The sequence below is a fragment of the Acanthaster planci genome, linkage group LG11, assembly GCF_054643075.1.
Source record: "Acanthaster planci isolate LZ-2023a linkage group LG11, COTS_SCS, whole genome shotgun sequence".
Classification (NCBI taxonomy): Eukaryota; Metazoa; Echinodermata; class Asteroidea; order Valvatida; family Acanthasteridae; genus Acanthaster; species Acanthaster planci.
In genome coordinates, this window is record NC_141787.1 from 16,127,382 (window position 1) to 16,144,953 (window position 17,572).

At 38.9% G+C, this 17,572-nt stretch overlaps 2 protein-coding genes across 3 annotated transcripts in view; both read left to right on the forward strand.

Annotated features, from left to right (window-relative positions):
- wdr46 (WD repeat domain 46) overlaps positions 1–2,026 on the forward strand; it is a 41,922-nt gene extending 39,896 nt beyond the window's left edge. The window contains exon 13 of the mRNA XM_022229621.2: positions 470–2,026. Within this exon, the coding sequence (XP_022085313.2) occupies positions 470–586 (117 nt within the window). The 3' untranslated portion in view covers positions 587–2,026. The remainder of the gene's footprint in view (positions 1–469) is intronic.
- LOC110976377 (suppressor APC domain-containing protein 2-like) lies at positions 874–17,432 on the forward strand. Of its 2 annotated transcripts, XM_087143450.1 has the most exons (8): positions 874–1,997; positions 2,825–3,769; positions 5,152–5,294; positions 9,933–9,974; positions 12,832–12,987; positions 13,419–13,520; positions 15,216–15,365; positions 15,725–17,432. In XM_087143450.1, the coding sequence occupies exons 2-8, from the start codon at positions 3,004–3,006 to the stop codon at positions 15,857–15,859; spliced, it is 1,494 nt and encodes a 497-aa protein (XP_086999576.1). In that variant the 5' UTR covers positions 874–1,997; positions 2,825–3,003; the 3' UTR covers positions 15,860–17,432. The 2 variants fall into 2 exon arrangements, with proteins under 2 accessions (XP_086999576.1, XP_086999577.1); XM_087143451.1 differs by lacking the exon at positions 9,933–9,974 and having other exon boundaries at positions 880–1,997.
- The last annotated feature ends 140 nt before the right edge of the window (positions 17,433–17,572 follow it).

The following is a 17,572-nucleotide window of genomic DNA, read 5'->3' on the forward strand; positions in this document are numbered from 1 at the left end:
AACAAACTTGAAAATTACATTGAATTAAACTGTACTAAAACTACTCACAGTACATGTACATGAAAGAAAACAATTATTGTAGAAATAAAGACTCACCAATGACTTGAGCAGACAAAACACAAGCAGGGTGCACCACTCTAGTTAAGAGGGTGAAAGATGAACACAGGTACAGGGACATGTACACACTTCACTGCTGGTCTGCTGTACCGAACTGCCTTGACCAGGAGGCAAATTTATAGGGGACTTTGGGCTAAAGTAAACAAACAGGGGGACACACTACCAAGAAAGGGGAGGGGGATATCCAACTGAGACTGAAATAAATGGGGTTTTCCTCACTAAGGGGCACTACTCCTATCTTCTAACCAATAAAGAATATATAAAATTACAACTGAAAATTGGCCCTTCCACACTTGGAGAGGTCAAAACTGAGGAAGTGAGCACTGAGGACGATTGTCTGCTTATTTGACAGGAGAAACTTCGACAGGAAAGTTACAAGAAGCAAGATGAAGAGAAGAAACGGAAGGAGGAGAAGGAAGCCAAGAAATCATTGGGATATCTGACTGCCTTGGATCGATTCAAGAATTGATAGAAACAATCACTCTCTTTCAAATCATAGCTGGATATCTCTCCAACATATCCGAAAATTCCAAAATGATTACCCCTTCAGATTTTGTTATCAAACCACCCTCCCTGCCACATTTTTAAAAATTTAACCCAAATTGATGTTGCTTCAGCTAGGAGACTTTGAATCGTTTCATTAAATGTATGACACAATCCATCTTAAAACTCAAGTTATTTTTAAGTGTGACCTTTCGCTTAAAAACAATCTGTTTGGGGACAAAACTGCAATAAGCTGGATTTGTTTGTGTTTGAAATGTGAAGAAATGTTATAATTCAATTTGGCAGAATATGTGACTGAAGTGCATATCTTCTGCGCATCTTCATTTTCTCAGTTATTTCTCATTTGTTTGGGGGATTTTCTTTTAGTTTGTTTTATTTGTAGTTTATGCTCGTCTTTAGTATTACTATTACACCATAGAGGAAGGACACAGAAGGAGTTGCAACTCTGGCACTTCAAAGTGTTCAATGATGGTCGCCGGAGAGTCAGACAAATAATAGAAAGCATTCCAAAAATGCCTGATTACTGCCTGCATCTTAGCCGGACAAGTGGGGCCAGTAATATCCTAGCAATACTTGTAGTCATTTGCTTGCAATTAAGTACAAATGATTGCTGTGACCAGGAAATACAGTTAGAAAAAAACCCTCATATCAGATCTACATTTTCCATTGTAAATACACTTTTTAAATTTTGATACACTATTCCATTATCCATGCAAAGCTTGTAATTGTAATACGCTTTTGTACAAATGCCATAATAAAACTGATTCAAACAAGACACAAAATCTTGTCAACAAGTGGGCTATTTATTCCCAAACTAACTCCAGAAGAAAGAGCCCATTAAGGGCAATGACTGCACATATAGATTTAGGGCACACAGCGTAATGCAAGCAACTGCGCAAGCATTAAATTTGATGTTGTCATAAGATCATACCAAGCACCAACAAAGCATGAATATTCAATTTCCTATACCTCAGTGCACAAAGTTTTAAGGATGCAGATTACCAGTGACAAATTGCGGCGGCGATCATAGGTACAAAGGGGTTTCATGGTAGTGAACCAGATGGTGAGTAGCAAGTGTTTGCTGTGCTCTGGCTATATGGACATACTGGGCATGCCTGAAAGCGGTAATTGGCCAGATGTTACAGCCCGGGCAGTTCAAACTCCTTCAGTGTCCTTCCTCTATGAAATAAGAAAACACCTGCTGGCTTTTTCTGTCTCTTTGAAATGTCTAAAAATTATTCTAATGCAAATCTGCTCTTTGAATATAGAATTCATAAACAATACCTTTATATCCCCTATTTAGGAGGTAGGCGGGTTTTTGTAAAATAGCTCTCTTCACCGGAACAGTTAACTTTTATCAGGCCAGGCCTTTTCAGGTTTGCAATAAATTATTCTCTTAAATAAATTCTGTGATATCTGGGTGTAACTTTTTGGGTTCATAATTTGAATTTGTGAATTCTTCTTGAGTTAAAAAAAAAATTGTCCTTTTATTTTGAATCCTAGGTGCATGGAACTAATGGTCACACATCTTGAATTTGATTCTATTGATAGGAGTTGATTTATAAATTGAAGATTTTTAAGAAAGTTTATTGAGCCTGTTTCATTAGCCTTTTAGAACCACACCTCTTCACAAAAGAGATATTTCCCACTTGGTGTACCCGCAAACCTTTTTTTTTTGGTCTAACACTCCCACCATGCAAAGCTTCAAATCTTACTTTTATGATCAAATCGCAAAACCTTCCTCTAAAGTTCGCTTTACATGGGGACATTGGCAGCTGAGCCAGTTAAAAAATTTTCCTTTGTTCCTGGGTGTGTTGTTTACACCAGTGGACCTAACTGCCTCCGATGTTTGGTGACATCAAAAGACTCGATTCTAGCGGTTATCGGTTTATTTGCAATTCAGCCTGCGTAGCCTGAAAGTCGACCGTTGCCAGTGTGGTCCATTGTGTGTCCATGGAGCTGATGTGAAGTCTGGCGATAAAACCATTACAAATATTGAGCCAAACAGACGCCCCCACTTGTCCGTCCACTTAACTTAAGTTGTGGGGTGCTAGAAACCGTCATCCATTCAAATCCATTGTTTTGAGCTTGTCCCGTGCAAATATAAGCTGTTTGGAATTGATAGTTCCAAAGTTATGCCGCTTCTTGGTAAAGTACGACTTTCTGCTGCAAGAACAAGTTATTTTTTGCTATGATACTGTAGGAGAACAAGAAACCGTTTATCACCACTGATGATGTGACAGGTGCTTTGCTTTGCACTTGCCCATGCGGAACACGTCACATGTGCAGCGCGGAGAGCGGGATGAACAAAAATACCTCCACAGCTCGTAAGACAAGACGAGGTGAGTTTCACTGGAATTGGATAATGTAACAGAATAAGATATGGCTGCTTCTGTTGCTGTCACACAAACCTCAAAGCCACCTGAGGAGGTTGTCGAAGGATTTCCCAAAGCTTTTGTGGCATCGCTGAAAGTTTTGTTCGAAATTTTAGACGAAGATGGAGACGGTTTGGTTCACATTTCGGAGATCGAGAGACGCTGGGCTTCTGAAAGGGGAACAACGAGCTTACCGTTCGGTGTGATGAACGGCCTGCGAAAAGCAACTCCAAAGAACGGTAAACTCAGCTTTGAACGGTTCTGTGGTGGGCTGAAACTGTCCCTTAATTCTGACCGGGGTGTTGGTAGAGGCAGGGAAGATAAGCAGCCAAATACAGCGACAGTGAGACCGAATAATGTCGTTCGTCCAATGACCGTGCGGAGCCGGAGCGCGCCGCAGCTGCCCCGGGCGCCGAACGCTCGCCCACGGTCGCTCTCCAGCAACACGGACCCTTCCTCGGGCTGGGAATACGCCGTACTGAAGGCTCGGCACAACGAGGACAAGATTTCCAGCGGTAAATATAGCGTCAGAGAAGATGTGAAACTCAAAAGGAGGTCTGCACCTGGGGATATAAACGCCAATGATCCGTTTCACCCGAGGATACAGCAAGAGGAATCAAATCACCGTCATTCGAGGAGAAGTGAAGGGGACTATGTCCGGTACCCGCCCGCTAAAGCGTCGAAGCCAGGGCAGCATGGACCGGGGAGATTGGACTCGAAGCCGGAGAGAGCTGCCGTCAGTGGACCAGTGTATGACCACCCACGTTCACCTGGTAAGCAAAGTTGGCCGTTTGGAGTCTTGCAAATGTTATAACCTTAAGTTTAAAGTTCCATGTACGGACATCACTAATTTTCCCTCATACATGTACAATGTACTTATCAATATCAGCCACTAGAATTTAGAAAGTGATAAAAGTCCTAAAAAGTAAAATTTAGCAGATAAAATATTGAAGCATCTTCTCAGCACAAATTTTTTTTATCAGTCTCGTGCTAGGTCTGTGCTCAGGGTGTCAAGTGATGTCCGCTTATGGAACTCTTTTCGATTTCTGTCATGTGGTCAAACTAACGAGTTGAATATCTGCTTGGAATTTTGTATTGGAAAGCAGAAACTGTTGGAAGTGGAATACGAGGGTGTGATATTGTGTAGTTGGCTTTTATCAAGTTTGACATCTATTCCTTATTGAATTTTGTATCACTTAAGACACAACTGTTCATAATTTGATTCAGCACCAAAGATGGACATGATTTTCAGTTTTCTAAGACACCCTACAAACTTGTCCTTTGTCGACAATGTTCGGTTCGATCGGCATTTATTCTGAGCTCAAAAGGCAAAAATAGAGACAATCCACTAATCCCCTGAGACCAATGCTGAGCCCCAAAATTGACTTGAAGGTGGTGTTGCTTTCCAATAGCTGTGGTTGAACTGTTGATTGTCCTGGTTAGGATAGTGATGTCACGCCTCACTAATCAAATTAGGGGTCTTTTTCACCCCTGGTTTGTTAGTACGAACACCCATTATCATGTAGGTCCTATGGTTGTAGCTACTTGACAGGATATTTGGGGGTTAGTTTCAGAGTCTTGGATGCAAATTGTTTCAGTTTAATTTTGAAATAAAGTTGTAGAAAGATTTGCAAGGCGCGTGTACATGTACACATGCTTATTTCAGATCTCCATTTCCCTCGATGATTGGCTTTAAATTTGTAAATTAACAAAAAGGCATGGTTTCCATTTAGAATTCTATTTCCTGCTGTATTCAGTTTATTAAATACACTGTTGAAAATAAGGCTCTGTATCACTTAGTTACAAAGTTCACTGGTAGGAAAACCACTCTGTTATTCCTTGAAGCACCTTTTCACCCCATTAACTTAATGTCACAATACCTGCTCAGTGTTTACTGTTTGCTTGTATTGATTTTGATAACAAAGTGGCTGGGAACTTATTTACCTGTGTACTAATTTTTGATCCTCTACCTAAATAAAAATGTCAGACAAGTGTTTAAAAATAATGTGTAACATGTAACATTGACTTACATGTAGGGCATACAATTGTAAGCATCATCAAGTGGCTTTTACTTGCGACGTTTAATTCGTTTTCATTTATTAGATGTTTTGTAAAAGTTTCAATTCAAAAAAATTGCTTTTAATTTTTTTTGTAGTGGAAGCAAAGCCAGTTGAGGGCCCCATCATTTCTGAGCAGCGTCCTCCAAACCAATCACCCAAGCAGAAGACCCAAGCTAAACAGTCAAAACGCACCGATCCCAGACGCCATACAGTCTCCAATGGCATTGACTACAATCTGGTAGGTTGTAGAGATTTGGGGAGAATATAAAATCAAGTGATTTCAAATAAATATGAATTCATGCTGCACATTCCTTCAAATCAGATCTTGTTGACCCTAACAGCCAGGCGCTTTGATTCAATCAACATTGACTGTGTCAACAGTAAGTCACCCATCCGCAACATTTCAGCATTTGATCTGTGATTGCAAAAGGTTTTGAAGTCTTTCAATAGCCATTCAACATGGTTCCTGTAATGAAGAAATAGAATCCACATCAGTCCTTGGTAGAGTACCGACAAGCCAGCATGTAACATACCAACAGATCAATTCCAATTGTTCAAAATCACTGGAATCTTTACTACTGCGCAAACAATGGCTGGTTGATTTTATACCTGCTTACGTCATGCAACAGGCATCCTGCCTTGGATGTAAACACGAAGGTTGCTGTGTAAACCAGCCCACATGCACTTTAAACCATTGGTCAGTTTTTGAATAAGGAATTTCTGTAGCAAGATGTTCCATTCAAGTAGATTTTTTAGTTGGTTGAACTGCTTGTCAAACAATGTCACTGAGTTGCATCCAAGTACGTTGCATTGGAAATCAATACAAGATTATGATACATTTCTTGGGTGTGTAGAGTCAATACTGAGAAAGTTTCAGTCAAATTGAATTTATTTAGCAATCATTACACAGTTACTTTGTTACCTAGCAAAATGCAGAGAAATTCAGATATCACTTGGACAAAATTAAACCTGGTAAGCTGAATCCTTTAAGATCTTTAAAAAAAAATTATAGTCAGGTTGAACTTGGAATACTGCACATGTCCTGAGAACAAAGACCTCTTTCATCAGATTGTTGGCAGCCTGAACAGTCCAAAGAGCAAGATTTGTGTGTTGTAATCAGCAGCTAGCTTCAATCACGGAGGTAGGAGGGGTTGCACCTGTTATTACAGCTCAGTTGGATTTTAGCAGGGTGCTGTTGGATTGCTAGAAGGAAATCCACATGCAGTGTGGCAACTTTCTTGGAAATCCATTCAGCTTAAAACAAGAACCACTGTTTTGTCCATTAATTCATCTCAGCATGCATGGCATTTGGGTTTGTTTTAAAGTTAAAAATTTAAAATTGAAGGAAAAGTTATTAGGTTATTGTTGCTCTCTTCCGTGGGAGAGACTTGATATTTACATTCCATGAAACTAAAAAGCAACCGCTGTGAACTTCTCGAGAGTCCCCTGACTAGTCGATTAATTTTTCACAATGAAAACCTAGCCTTGGTAAATAGTTTTGTCCAGACAGAACTGGGTCATTGCATTCAAACTTTGTACTGTGAAGTTTTTTCAATACCATGGAAGTCAAAGTAATTCCCATACACACTGGCTTACCCAATTTAATAGTAATACATTGAACTTGATTTTTTTATCTGAGAAATGTACTTGTGTGCAGATCTTGGCAATAGGGTAAACCTATTGCTTTACTCATGAAAAATTATCAGTGAAAGAATACATTTATTTTAATGACCTTATTTTCTGTTTCAGTAATCTTGTGTTAAATGGAATACTCTTGGTTTATTTTTGGTGCCCTCTGACAGTAAAGCTGAACTCGTACCAATCCCCAAATTATGTAAACAAAACAATAAATGAATTTAAAAATTGCTTCTTTCCCAACATTTTGTTTAGGAAGTGCCTAATTTTACCAGACATGTACATCTATAAATAGGACCTACATGTAGAGTATTGATATGTGTACTAAAAAAATATGGTTGGAATTTTTTTTTTTTACTTTTCATCTTTCAAATGTTGAAGACGTGATAAAATTCCGTGGACTATTCTCATGGCATTCCAACAAGACTTTCTTTAATCATTTTGTCTGATGGAGGGGATTATGATCTAACTACCAGCCACAATAGTTGAATTGATTGGCTGTCGTCCTGTTGATTGTCTGCTCATTCACAATGCCTCCATCACAAGGACACAGGAAGTAAGACATTGAAAGAAGATACCATGGGACCCAGGATAGAAAAGAAATGGGTGACATGCAGTACTGACATGTTGGTGCATGTCCTTACATGTTTGGGAAGTACTGTTTGTTGGACAGAAAATAGTGTTGTAGTACTGTCTGTTTTTAGTGTGTTGATAGTACATAAGGTCAATGTACTTTGTATATGATTAGTTCAAAGGGTCCCCGGTTTTGATTTTAAGCCTTTATTCACCGAAGTATATTTAGGATGACTGCCACACCCCTACTGAAGACATCTTCAAAACAAAAATTCCCGTTTACAAATCTGGAAAATGTTGATTCCCAACATGTTAACCAGAATGGAGGTTTTAAACTTTTAAACCCACTCAAATGTAGTACCTGTTTGTTTTTTTATTAAGTTTGTGAAGCTCCTCATATTTTACATGTGGTTAGCAGCAGAGTCTAGAAAATCCTGCCAGTTTGTGTTTCCAAAACCTGCATGGTTTGTGATGAAGCCCTGGGCTGGCGCTACTTGCGGGTGATTCATTGCCCATGTATGGTTTAAACATTTCCTCATGGGCATACAAGCACAGGTTTTTTATGTCTTCCAGTTTTCCTGAAAGACCAGATTAATGGTAAGTTCAGTTCCACCTTAGCAGCAGTTGTTTAACTCAGTTGAACCTTTGTGGTTAAATTTATAGCACAAGTGTGGTGATTCTCATGACAAGCAGCAGGGGTGGACAGTTCAGATTACCAGTTCCTGGCCAGAGAACTGCCAGCCAGTCAAAAGGGGAATCGATAATGTTGGATATTGTTTCCCTATTAATCTTTAATGAGGTCAAACAATGGTGCCACAGTGGGACCCCCTTTGGTCTCTTTGTGTCCCCTAGTGGGTGGTGTCTGGGGGACATGTGTGAGATGTGACACAAGGTGATAAATGGAGAAATAACTGGGGAGTGGGGCAAGGTAATGCACTGGGAATGACCAACTGCAAAGAATTGTGAATTCGCTCTTTTAATATGAATAATGTCTGCTTGTGAATTCAATGTGTCAGTGCATGTATGTAATAATGCAGTTGTACATGTTTAATGCTTCTTTTAAATTCCTGGTTATAAAGTAAAGATTTTACAGTTGACTTCAATTCAAGCTTAAAGTTATACTCTGGCCTGCTGCTGTGAACCCAAACTCTACCAACAACTAATTTGTGACTTGATCTCCACACTTGCCATGCAATTGTGTGGATGTTATTGCCACAAAGGTGCAAAGTTTAATGGGGGTCGCACAAAAAGCCACATTTTTGTGGTCAAACCATCTTAAGTCCAGCTTTTGAGGGACACTCAACTTGGCAAAAGAATTTTGACGAGGCAGAAATTTGACGCCTGAAACTGTTGACATTGCAAGTTACAGAGTTAATCTGTAATTTTTTTTTTTCCCCCTTAGAGGCTAAGTAATCGGCAAAACACTTTGAAAGTAGGTCTGGAATCTGATCTCGTTGAATGCTGCTCTCTAATTTTTAAGTCTTATTAACTCAAGTATTGACATTCTTCTCTGGTTTTGAACTTTCTCTTGGTTGCTGGAATGTATTTAGTAATTCTCAGCATGACCATATAAAGGCTCTCAGACTTGTGGGTTGTGAGGCAAGGGGGAATGGTTTCAGTATTAGTCATGCTTGGGCTTGGAAAGATTTAGACGTCCACACTCAAAATATATATAAACTGAGATGCAAAGTACTCACATTCTGAGGAGATTGATTTCTCTATCATGCCAGGGAAACCATTTTGACCAGTATGACCCGTCTTGACTTGTTCTGAATCAACTATTTCCCAGTCAATTCCTTTGGAGGCTTTTGTGGAGTGTTTATAGCAGACTAATAATGTTCAGCGTGCTGATTGTTTTCTATACGTACGTTCGTATTTTGACATGCAGTTACAACCTGAAAGGTTTTAAGTTAGCTAACCTTTACAAAACATGTCCAACTAATTTAGCATTGCACTGATTCAGCTGCCAGTCAATGTAGGCCCCTATCCAGTATAGAAAATGTCATTTGGCTGATACATGTTGTTGCCACCAGAGGATTCATTACAGTGATGAGATCTGGTGGCCTACTCGTAAATGATATGGTAACACTCAATATTATAAAACTCCTTATGAAATTCATCACTGAAACTGCACATGAACACACAACACAGATGGATTGTTCAATTGCTAATGATCCTTGTCATTATTTTTTTTTGGGTGGACCCATCTGGAATGGCATATGTCATCATCCTTCAAAATAAAAGTATGTTCCAGTTCCTGGTCATCGGGAGGCCGTTGTCATTTGAAAACCTGGAAAGATGTCCTTCAAAATCAGAGTGTAATGTGAAGTCCTAAAATATGGTCACAGGTATTCTGTAGTATTCTGTTACCAGTCAAAAAGAAAGTCTTCAATAACTTGTCGACACTCAGTGAAAAAAATAAGATGATCATGTTAAAAGAGTTCTGTTACATCTTTCCATTTTATCAAATGATATGGTACATTTAAATTGTTTTTCTTCAACTGTGTGTGCAGTTTGATATGTAATAGTGTAGCTTAGCAAATTCTTGAATTGATCTTGAATAATCCTGGTGGGGTGTGTCCTGTGAATGTCTCTTTTACAGTTTTTCAGTCTTGTTCTTTTTCTGTTTAATTGCCCTCCCTGCTGCAATTTTCTCTTTTATCAATAGAGAAATCACCACCTCTCAATTCGGGCCATTGGCCGCTTACCGGTAAGCGACTTTGAATGTTGACAGCTAGTGCACAGTCGCTAAGCGGTTACATGTAGCAGTGATAGCTTTACTGACTAAGAATACGGGCTGTTCACAATAGTGCGCCACCAAGAGTTTGCAATGCGTTGGCCAATCATAACGCACGTAATTTGTCGGCCCTTTCCAAACGCGCATTTGGTTGACAAATTTCGAGCAGTGTGATTGGCCAACTCTTGGTGGTGCACTATTGTGAAACAGCTGTATTGAGTACGCATATACCTGTGCCTGTGGATCAGTTGCTGCTGTTTTTTGTTGTCATCTTGTTGCTTACCGCTTTGTAGCCATGCCCCCAGACCAGTCATTTGAGCGCTTTATACATGTATAAGCATAAATTTAACCCATCCACGTTTAATGAGTCCCAAGACACCACGGCATCTTACTAAAAACTTGTAAAATGGAAATCAGTAGGAATTCTCTTATTTTTCATCCACAAACGTCCATTTTTCATCCGCATGCCAAACTAAGTGATATATCAAAACAGGGAGATCTGGTTGCTCCTTCTAATGTAAACTAAAGCAGAATAACTGAGGAGCTTAAAGACTCACTTTGTGGGATCCAGTCACAAATGTTTTGTTTGGTCACATGGTACTTAATAGGCTAGGAGGGTGAGGTGAATGTTTTCATTGTTCAGTAAAGTGTAAGGTTCCGGTCTTACATGTAGTTACTCACCTTAATAAACATGAGGGTTGTTTTGGGAAATTTTTGAGACTTATTGACAACCAATTATTTTGTTGATGTCCAGTTCACAGGCTGGAATATTTGCTACTAGAATATGGCGTGGACATATTGAAATTTTCACACGATTTTCTCCTGTTTTGCATTTCTAACAAAGGGACCGTTTCTTTCCATTTGGTGAACATTCTACACAAATCCATCCAGAGGCGGAAAAAAATGATAGCAATAGTTGTTCGCATGTCACTTCAAGAATACAAATGTCATTCTCTGATTGGCTTATCACATAAAGGCTGCAGTTAATTTTGATATGAAGTTATGAATCATACCGAAGAGCGTTCATCGGTATATTGGGAGTGGATTCCACGTGCGTGGATGACTAGGTGCTTAATAACAAGATAAGCACCAATGCATGACGGAATTAAAAATAAGTAATTGCAGAAACAGACATTGGACATAATCCTCATCATGTGTTATAAAGAATATCAATATTAAAGGCCAAGGATCCCATCAATAAGCAAACATGTTGAACATAATTATGCTCTCAATAAAACACGTCATAGTTTCGCACACTTAATGTTGGGATTCTCCATTATTGAACACACAAAGTTTAAAGGCTATAATATAATCAATTCTGTACACATAATACGACATGTAAATTTTGAAATTCACTAAAACAAAACTGTTTCTTTAATAGCAAAGGCATTTGTATCTGTAATTGTTATAGAATTTGTTATTTATAATTTTGAAATTATACCATCTGAAGACCTTTTCCCTCTCATAAAAAATGAATCGAAATCAGCGAAGGTTTTTCATTTTCTTGTGTGGGTTTTTGTTAGTACTTGAGGACTACTTAAAAAAACAGAGTTAAGGTCATCCGTAATTATGCAAACATCTGGTCTTAAAATGCAATTAAAGAGGGATTGTTTTAAGGTCAAATGGACAGATGGGGGTCGGTCACAACTCCACATGTTAAAAATAATGAGATCTTTGAAGACCCAAAAAAGTCCAGTTAGGTGATAGCATGGGGTAAGTGCAGTGTTGAAAGCATTTAACGAAAACCATATTTGTTTCAGGTTTGTTAACATACTTGTAGTCAGCTTACAGTTCAACCTCAAAAAAAAAACCAGACATGTACCTTTTACTTCATCATAATCATTCAAGAAATATATCATTGAATTTAAGTAAGGCATTTCCAGTTCTATTGTTTTTCTGTATCAGTTTTTGCCAGTGTTCCTTTCCATAATGTGTTATTTCTCATTCTTGCTTTTATTCTTCTGCTAAATTTCTTTTACTCTTAGTGTTGAATGCATGTTATGGACCTTTCCCATTAAATATGCAAATAAGGCAGGTGCATGCGCATTACTGCCACTGGTTGGCAAAGTTGCTTAAATCTATGACGCAACAATACAAATCTCCATGTATGTGCAACTGTTAGTGTGAGCACATACATGTACATGCCATTTCTGTACTAGTATCAATGTACATGTAGTTTGACATGAGTGCCAAACTTAAAGACAAGGAATTGTTACTTTCCAACCTCAGGATACTGAAAACTTGGCTTAGTTTCGAGAAAAGCATGCTGAAGTATCGGACAAAGGCTGTAATACAGTTTTGTTTGACTTTCAACGCGCTGCGTTATGGTTAGAGCAGCGCTCCTACACTGCCGACAGCGTTGACGGCTGCACTTGCCAACCAGTTGTAGTAGCACACATGCGCCTGTCTAATTTGCATATATCATGCGAAAGGTCCATTGGTAATGCTGTGGAAAAAAAATCAACTTTTAATTATAACATGAAAAGCCTATTCTAGATTGACGTTCATATTTTGAAATTCATGATCACCAGGCCAGCATCAACACCCTGTGTAGAATCTGTACACGTGTCCTGATGACAGTGACTTCCATTGGACAGTTAACAAACCTGGGATTTCTGTTCCAGAAATCTTTTCTCAGAGTATAGAAAATAACTTTTCTCATGGATTGCAGTGGGTTCATTCTAACCACACCATGTTTGGTTGTCGGGGTAGAATTTCTTCTTCCTACCATGAACTACATGCACTTCCAACGATTACATAATGGTATCTTAAAATGGTCTGATGTTTCATATGATTAGTCTCTTACTCCAGATGCCTTTTTTTATTGCAGTTGAAACGAATGAAACAGCTAGAGCAGGAGCGAGATGTGTTACTACAGGGCTTGGAGGTGGCTGAGAGATCCAGAGACTGGTACCAGAGACAACTAGCATATGCCAGGCAGAGACACCCAGGATACTCAGGGAACTCACAGTTTACTCATGGCGAGGTAAGGTTTAAGTTGGTCTTGTGTCCGGAAGACAAGGTATCATGCTCAAGTACCTCACTCCTACATTCGGATAGCAGTATCAAACCATTGGAACTTGGCATGAGACTCATCATGATATATCTTTGAGAAAAAAGAAACTTCTTTTAAAATGTTGTCTTCCCCTTGTTACTTTATCACTGAAAAATCAACCGTTGCGGTTGAGTAAATTCAATAATTTAATCCAACTTTTAGCTAACAGTGTGAGACTTTAGAAATTTTAAACCTCAATTTACATGTTGATCTTTGAGAAAACTCAGGGTTGTTTTCATAAAACTTCCATTCGGCTTTTCTGAAGCCAAAACCTTGATAACCCACTGATTCCTTTGCCCACTCAAAAGTTACCGAAAAATGTTTCCTGACTAACACGGAAGAGTGTTAATTTTGTTTCTCAGGACTCCCCTGCTTCAGGCCAGCAGGACAGACGAGCCTATCGCATGTCAAGAATCCTGGAGATCAACAGACAACTCACCCATCTCATGGAAAATCCAGAGAAGGTGAGTGCTGGGAGGGGGTGAGAATCTTGAGCTTTGTCATGTTGCAAGAAACTCCAAGATGTAGCACAGGTTAGCAGGACTTTGATTTGTTATGGGAACAGTGTGGTTTGAAACTGTTAGTTCAACTGTCCCAGATCCCTCAAAATCCAGTGTTAGGTTTTGAAGGAATTTGTCTGGAAGAGGAAGGAAGAGTCTGTTGTCCATTATTTCTTATGGGCTCTGTGGCCCTTGCAAGTTTAAGCACAGTTTGATTACAGTAGAATGACGAGAGCATGGTTTCAATGCAGAGCGGTGGACAGAATTTCAGGGTGGACTGTGTGTGGCCCTTTTATCACACCCCCTTTTCATACCATCTGTTGAATACATCAGTGCATGCCAGCGTTGCCCCAATTTTGGATGGATCTCAACCGTCCCTTGGAAATGCACTCAGACAAATTGGGGCCAAGGGTGCGGTGACGTGTCGAAGCAAATTCTCTTTTCAAAGGGATCTTTGCTTATTTAAAGTTGATAAAGGGTAAGAAAGTTCAAACATTTGTACTGTTTCTTCAGAGTGGCTACAGTGTCCATGATTATCAAAAATAACCTTACTTATTGTTTCTGTTTATCTTGTCATAAATTTGGGACCTAGGTGTGAACTCGCATGAGTAAACTTTGACAAGTTACAGTGATTTCTTGTTTCTTATTGAATGAGTTAAGTTATCTTTCTGCACAGATAAAATGAGACAGAAAAATTTAACTTTGAAGGCACTATGAAGGAGAATGACTTGAACCATGAACAAAAATTAAAACATTAGAGAATTGAACAAGGTCATACCTTTTCTGGAACTTTTTGGTTATTACTACTTTGTTGAGGTTATGAAGAAAATCCATGAATTTTTAATGTGATAGATTTCAAAGGAATTACATGATAAACACTAATAATTTAAAAGATTGTATCCACATTTCTGTGTAAGGGGTTAAACCTGATATTTTTAAATATGTTCATATTGGTTGGACGGAATGCAGAGTATTGTGAAAGAGGAGGTATCTAGTGTGAAACTGGGACGTGACGACCCTATTCAGCTGTAACTTGATGAACGATTTGCAGTCTTTTAGATGGCTTGTTGTTTACCTTTGCTTAAAACTCTGATCTGCTGAGAGCTGTTGCTCTGTGTTCAGAAGGAACATTTTCTAGTTTCATTGTTATTTAGAGTTGGCCACATGTTAAAGCGTTGAAGTGTTGGAATAAGAGTGATAACACTGGTGATTGTCCCGGAGATGATCTCTGAGCAAATTTGGAATTATATGATCCTCGATGCAACCCTGGATGGTCAGTAATATGTTAACTGATATGGGGATACACGTATTTTAATAAGGGACCCGAAAAGAAATAAATAAATCAAGATCAGGAGGCCTGTTTCGTCCCTTAGTCATTTCCGGGAGTTCTCTTACCGGAGGACACACGTCCTCCACCCTGAAAGGGACTATACAGCTCCTTCCCCAAGGGACGCTGCTACCTGGCACTGCCTGCAAGCTTCTAAGCTTACATTAATGTGTTACCAGGATTATTTCTAACATACATGTAGTCAACAGTTTTTCTCTTTGGATTCTCTTGAGACTCTAAGAATCATAATTTCCCCCATCTGAGAATCTTCTTTGTTAATGGAAGACTGAAATCAGTTGTGGTATTTGTCATTTCTGTTGCATAATGTACAGGATTTTCCGGATCATATGAACCTGGCCATGGACACTGTCCAACCTTCACATGTTCCCCCGAAGCAACGCATGAGTAGCACATCGAGTACCAGCAGTGTCAACAGTAATCTCGTCGCTCAGCTACGAGAACAAAACAGATTACTAACCAAGGTAGAGAGAGTTATATGTTGTTCTGTTCACCATCAGTACTTACACATAAGGCTGTAACTGGTCTTGGTCAAGATATCAACTCGTCAACCCAGCAGTTGTGGAACCTGACAAGTCAATATTTACAAACAGTATATGACGGTCTCTAATAAACCAAAAAGTTATTGATGGTAAGAGATTATTTTAAAGGTTTACTGGCTCTGAAAATGTGAAATTTCTGAAAATTAACAAAGGGCGTAAAAGATCTTCTAAACGTGTGCCAATTTGTCTTAATATTCTATTTTGTTCAAATCTACACACTCTCTCTCTCATTTGTAACTGTAAAATCTAATTTTGATGCACATTTCTGGCTTGGATGACAGGAGGTGTCTCAGAAAAGTGAGCTCATCACCCAGCTTGAAAAGGACAAGGCTGCCCTCATTCGTCAGCTGTTTGAAGCACGAGGAAAGAAACATCAAAACCACAAGGAGATGCCGAATAACACGACATTCATCTGATTGGGGTTTAACTAAAAGTTGCTGAACTGTGCAACTTTGTAACTGACTGTGTAAAAAAGTCATAAATATGTCAGATTTCTTTGGCAGATATGCATTCTTTCCTGAGATCCCAATTCTTAATGTCATTTTATGGCACTGAATACATGTACAAAATTTAACCCTAACCCCCTAGGGACCATTGAAATCCTGCATTAATCTTGTTGTATTCAGCATGGTTAGGGTGAACCCTAACCCCAAGGGACCATTGAAATCCTTCATAATCTTGTTGGATTCAGCATGGTTAGGGTGAACCCTAACCCCCTAGGGACCATTGAAATCCTTCATAATCTTGTTGGATTCAGCATGGTTAGGGTGAACCCTAACCCCCTAGGGACCATTGAAATCCTTCATAATCTTGTTGGATTCAGCACGGTTAGGGTGAACCCTAACCCCCTAGGGACCATTGAAATCCTTCATAATCTTGTTGGATTCAGCACGGTTAGGGTGAACCCTAACCCCCTTGGGACCATTGAAATCCTTCATAATCTTGTTGGATTCAGCATGGTTAGGGTGAACCCTAACCCCCTAGGGACCATTGAAATCCTTCATAATCTTGTTGGATTCAGCATGGTTAGGGTGAACCCTAACCCCCTTGGGACCATTGAAATCCTTCATAATCTTGTTGGATTCAGCATGGTTAGGGTGAACCCTAACCCCCTTGGGACCATTGAAATCCTTCATAATCTTGTTGGATTCAGCATGGTTAGGGTTGAGCAGTCTTCCCTTTCTTTTTATCCAAAGGACTCATATTTATTTTGCCAAGAAGTGCTGTTGGAAATGTTTCATACATGTTTTGAGTTTGTTTCAAAATATTTTTGACTGTTGTCTTTATGTAGCAATTTATTTCAGTAAGCATATCCCAAAGATTCAACACTTTTCGGGTTAAAAATTTGTATAAACGGTATTCAGATTACTAAGGCAGCTCTGAACCACTTGGCTGCGGCTTCAAATTGTACACATTTCAATGGGAACTAGCTTCAGCCATTACCATAGACTCGCTTGTAATTTTAAGCCACAGACAAGTAATTCTGACATGGCCTAATACTATTTTGAATGTACATGTGAAGGGTTGTGCAGATCATGCATATTAATACAAATCAAGCACTCTTTGTTTCGTGTTTGACATTCTTGCCAAAAATCGGTTTTGCTTGAGCATTTTGCACCATGCTGTGAGAGTATGAAAGTGTGTTACTGCCAAAGTTTCCAACGTTCCTGATCATGTCCGATGTAAACAAGTGAAAACAGTTATCCGTTTATTCTCAGTGATTTTATTTTGTGTACATATTTTTTTTATTGCTATCCAATCAGCTTTTAGGTGAACTCCCGATTTGTGGCAGTCTTTTCTTTAGAAGTGAAGCCATAGTGTCGCTATCCACATTAGTGCCTTATGGTTTCTTAATTTTAAATTCTACTTGTCAACCTTCAGTTAAAATGTTCTTAATAGAGAACAACAATGGAAACATGAAGTGGAAAAATCATGCTAAAACTTAGTAATGAGAAGTATTCAGTTCTAATACATGTGCTTGTGAATCTTTTTGAAGGCTCGTCCAATTAATGTTGTTAGTATTTACTTTTTCCACAAGCTTAAAATATTTTGAATAAGGATCAAAATATGAAAAGCTCTTAACTCTGTATACGACTTTTACAAATTGTAACAATTGATTTCTGGAATTG

What these genes read in the sequence shown, in the direction of transcription:
- LOC110976377 (XM_087143450.1), top strand. Translation starts at nt 3,004, where the DNA reads ATGGCTGCTTCTGTTGCTGTCACACAAACCTCAAAGCCACCTGAGGAG. An exon ending in GGGCCATTGGCCGCTTACCG is followed by an intron (nt 9,975 to 12,831) that starts GTAAGCGACTTT and finishes TTTTTATTGCAG; the next exon opens with TTGAAACGAATGAAACAGCT. An exon ending in CACAGTTTACTCATGGCGAG is followed by an intron (nt 12,988 to 13,418) that starts GTAAGGTTTAAG and finishes TTTGTTTCTCAG; the next exon opens with GACTCCCCTGCTTCAGGCCA.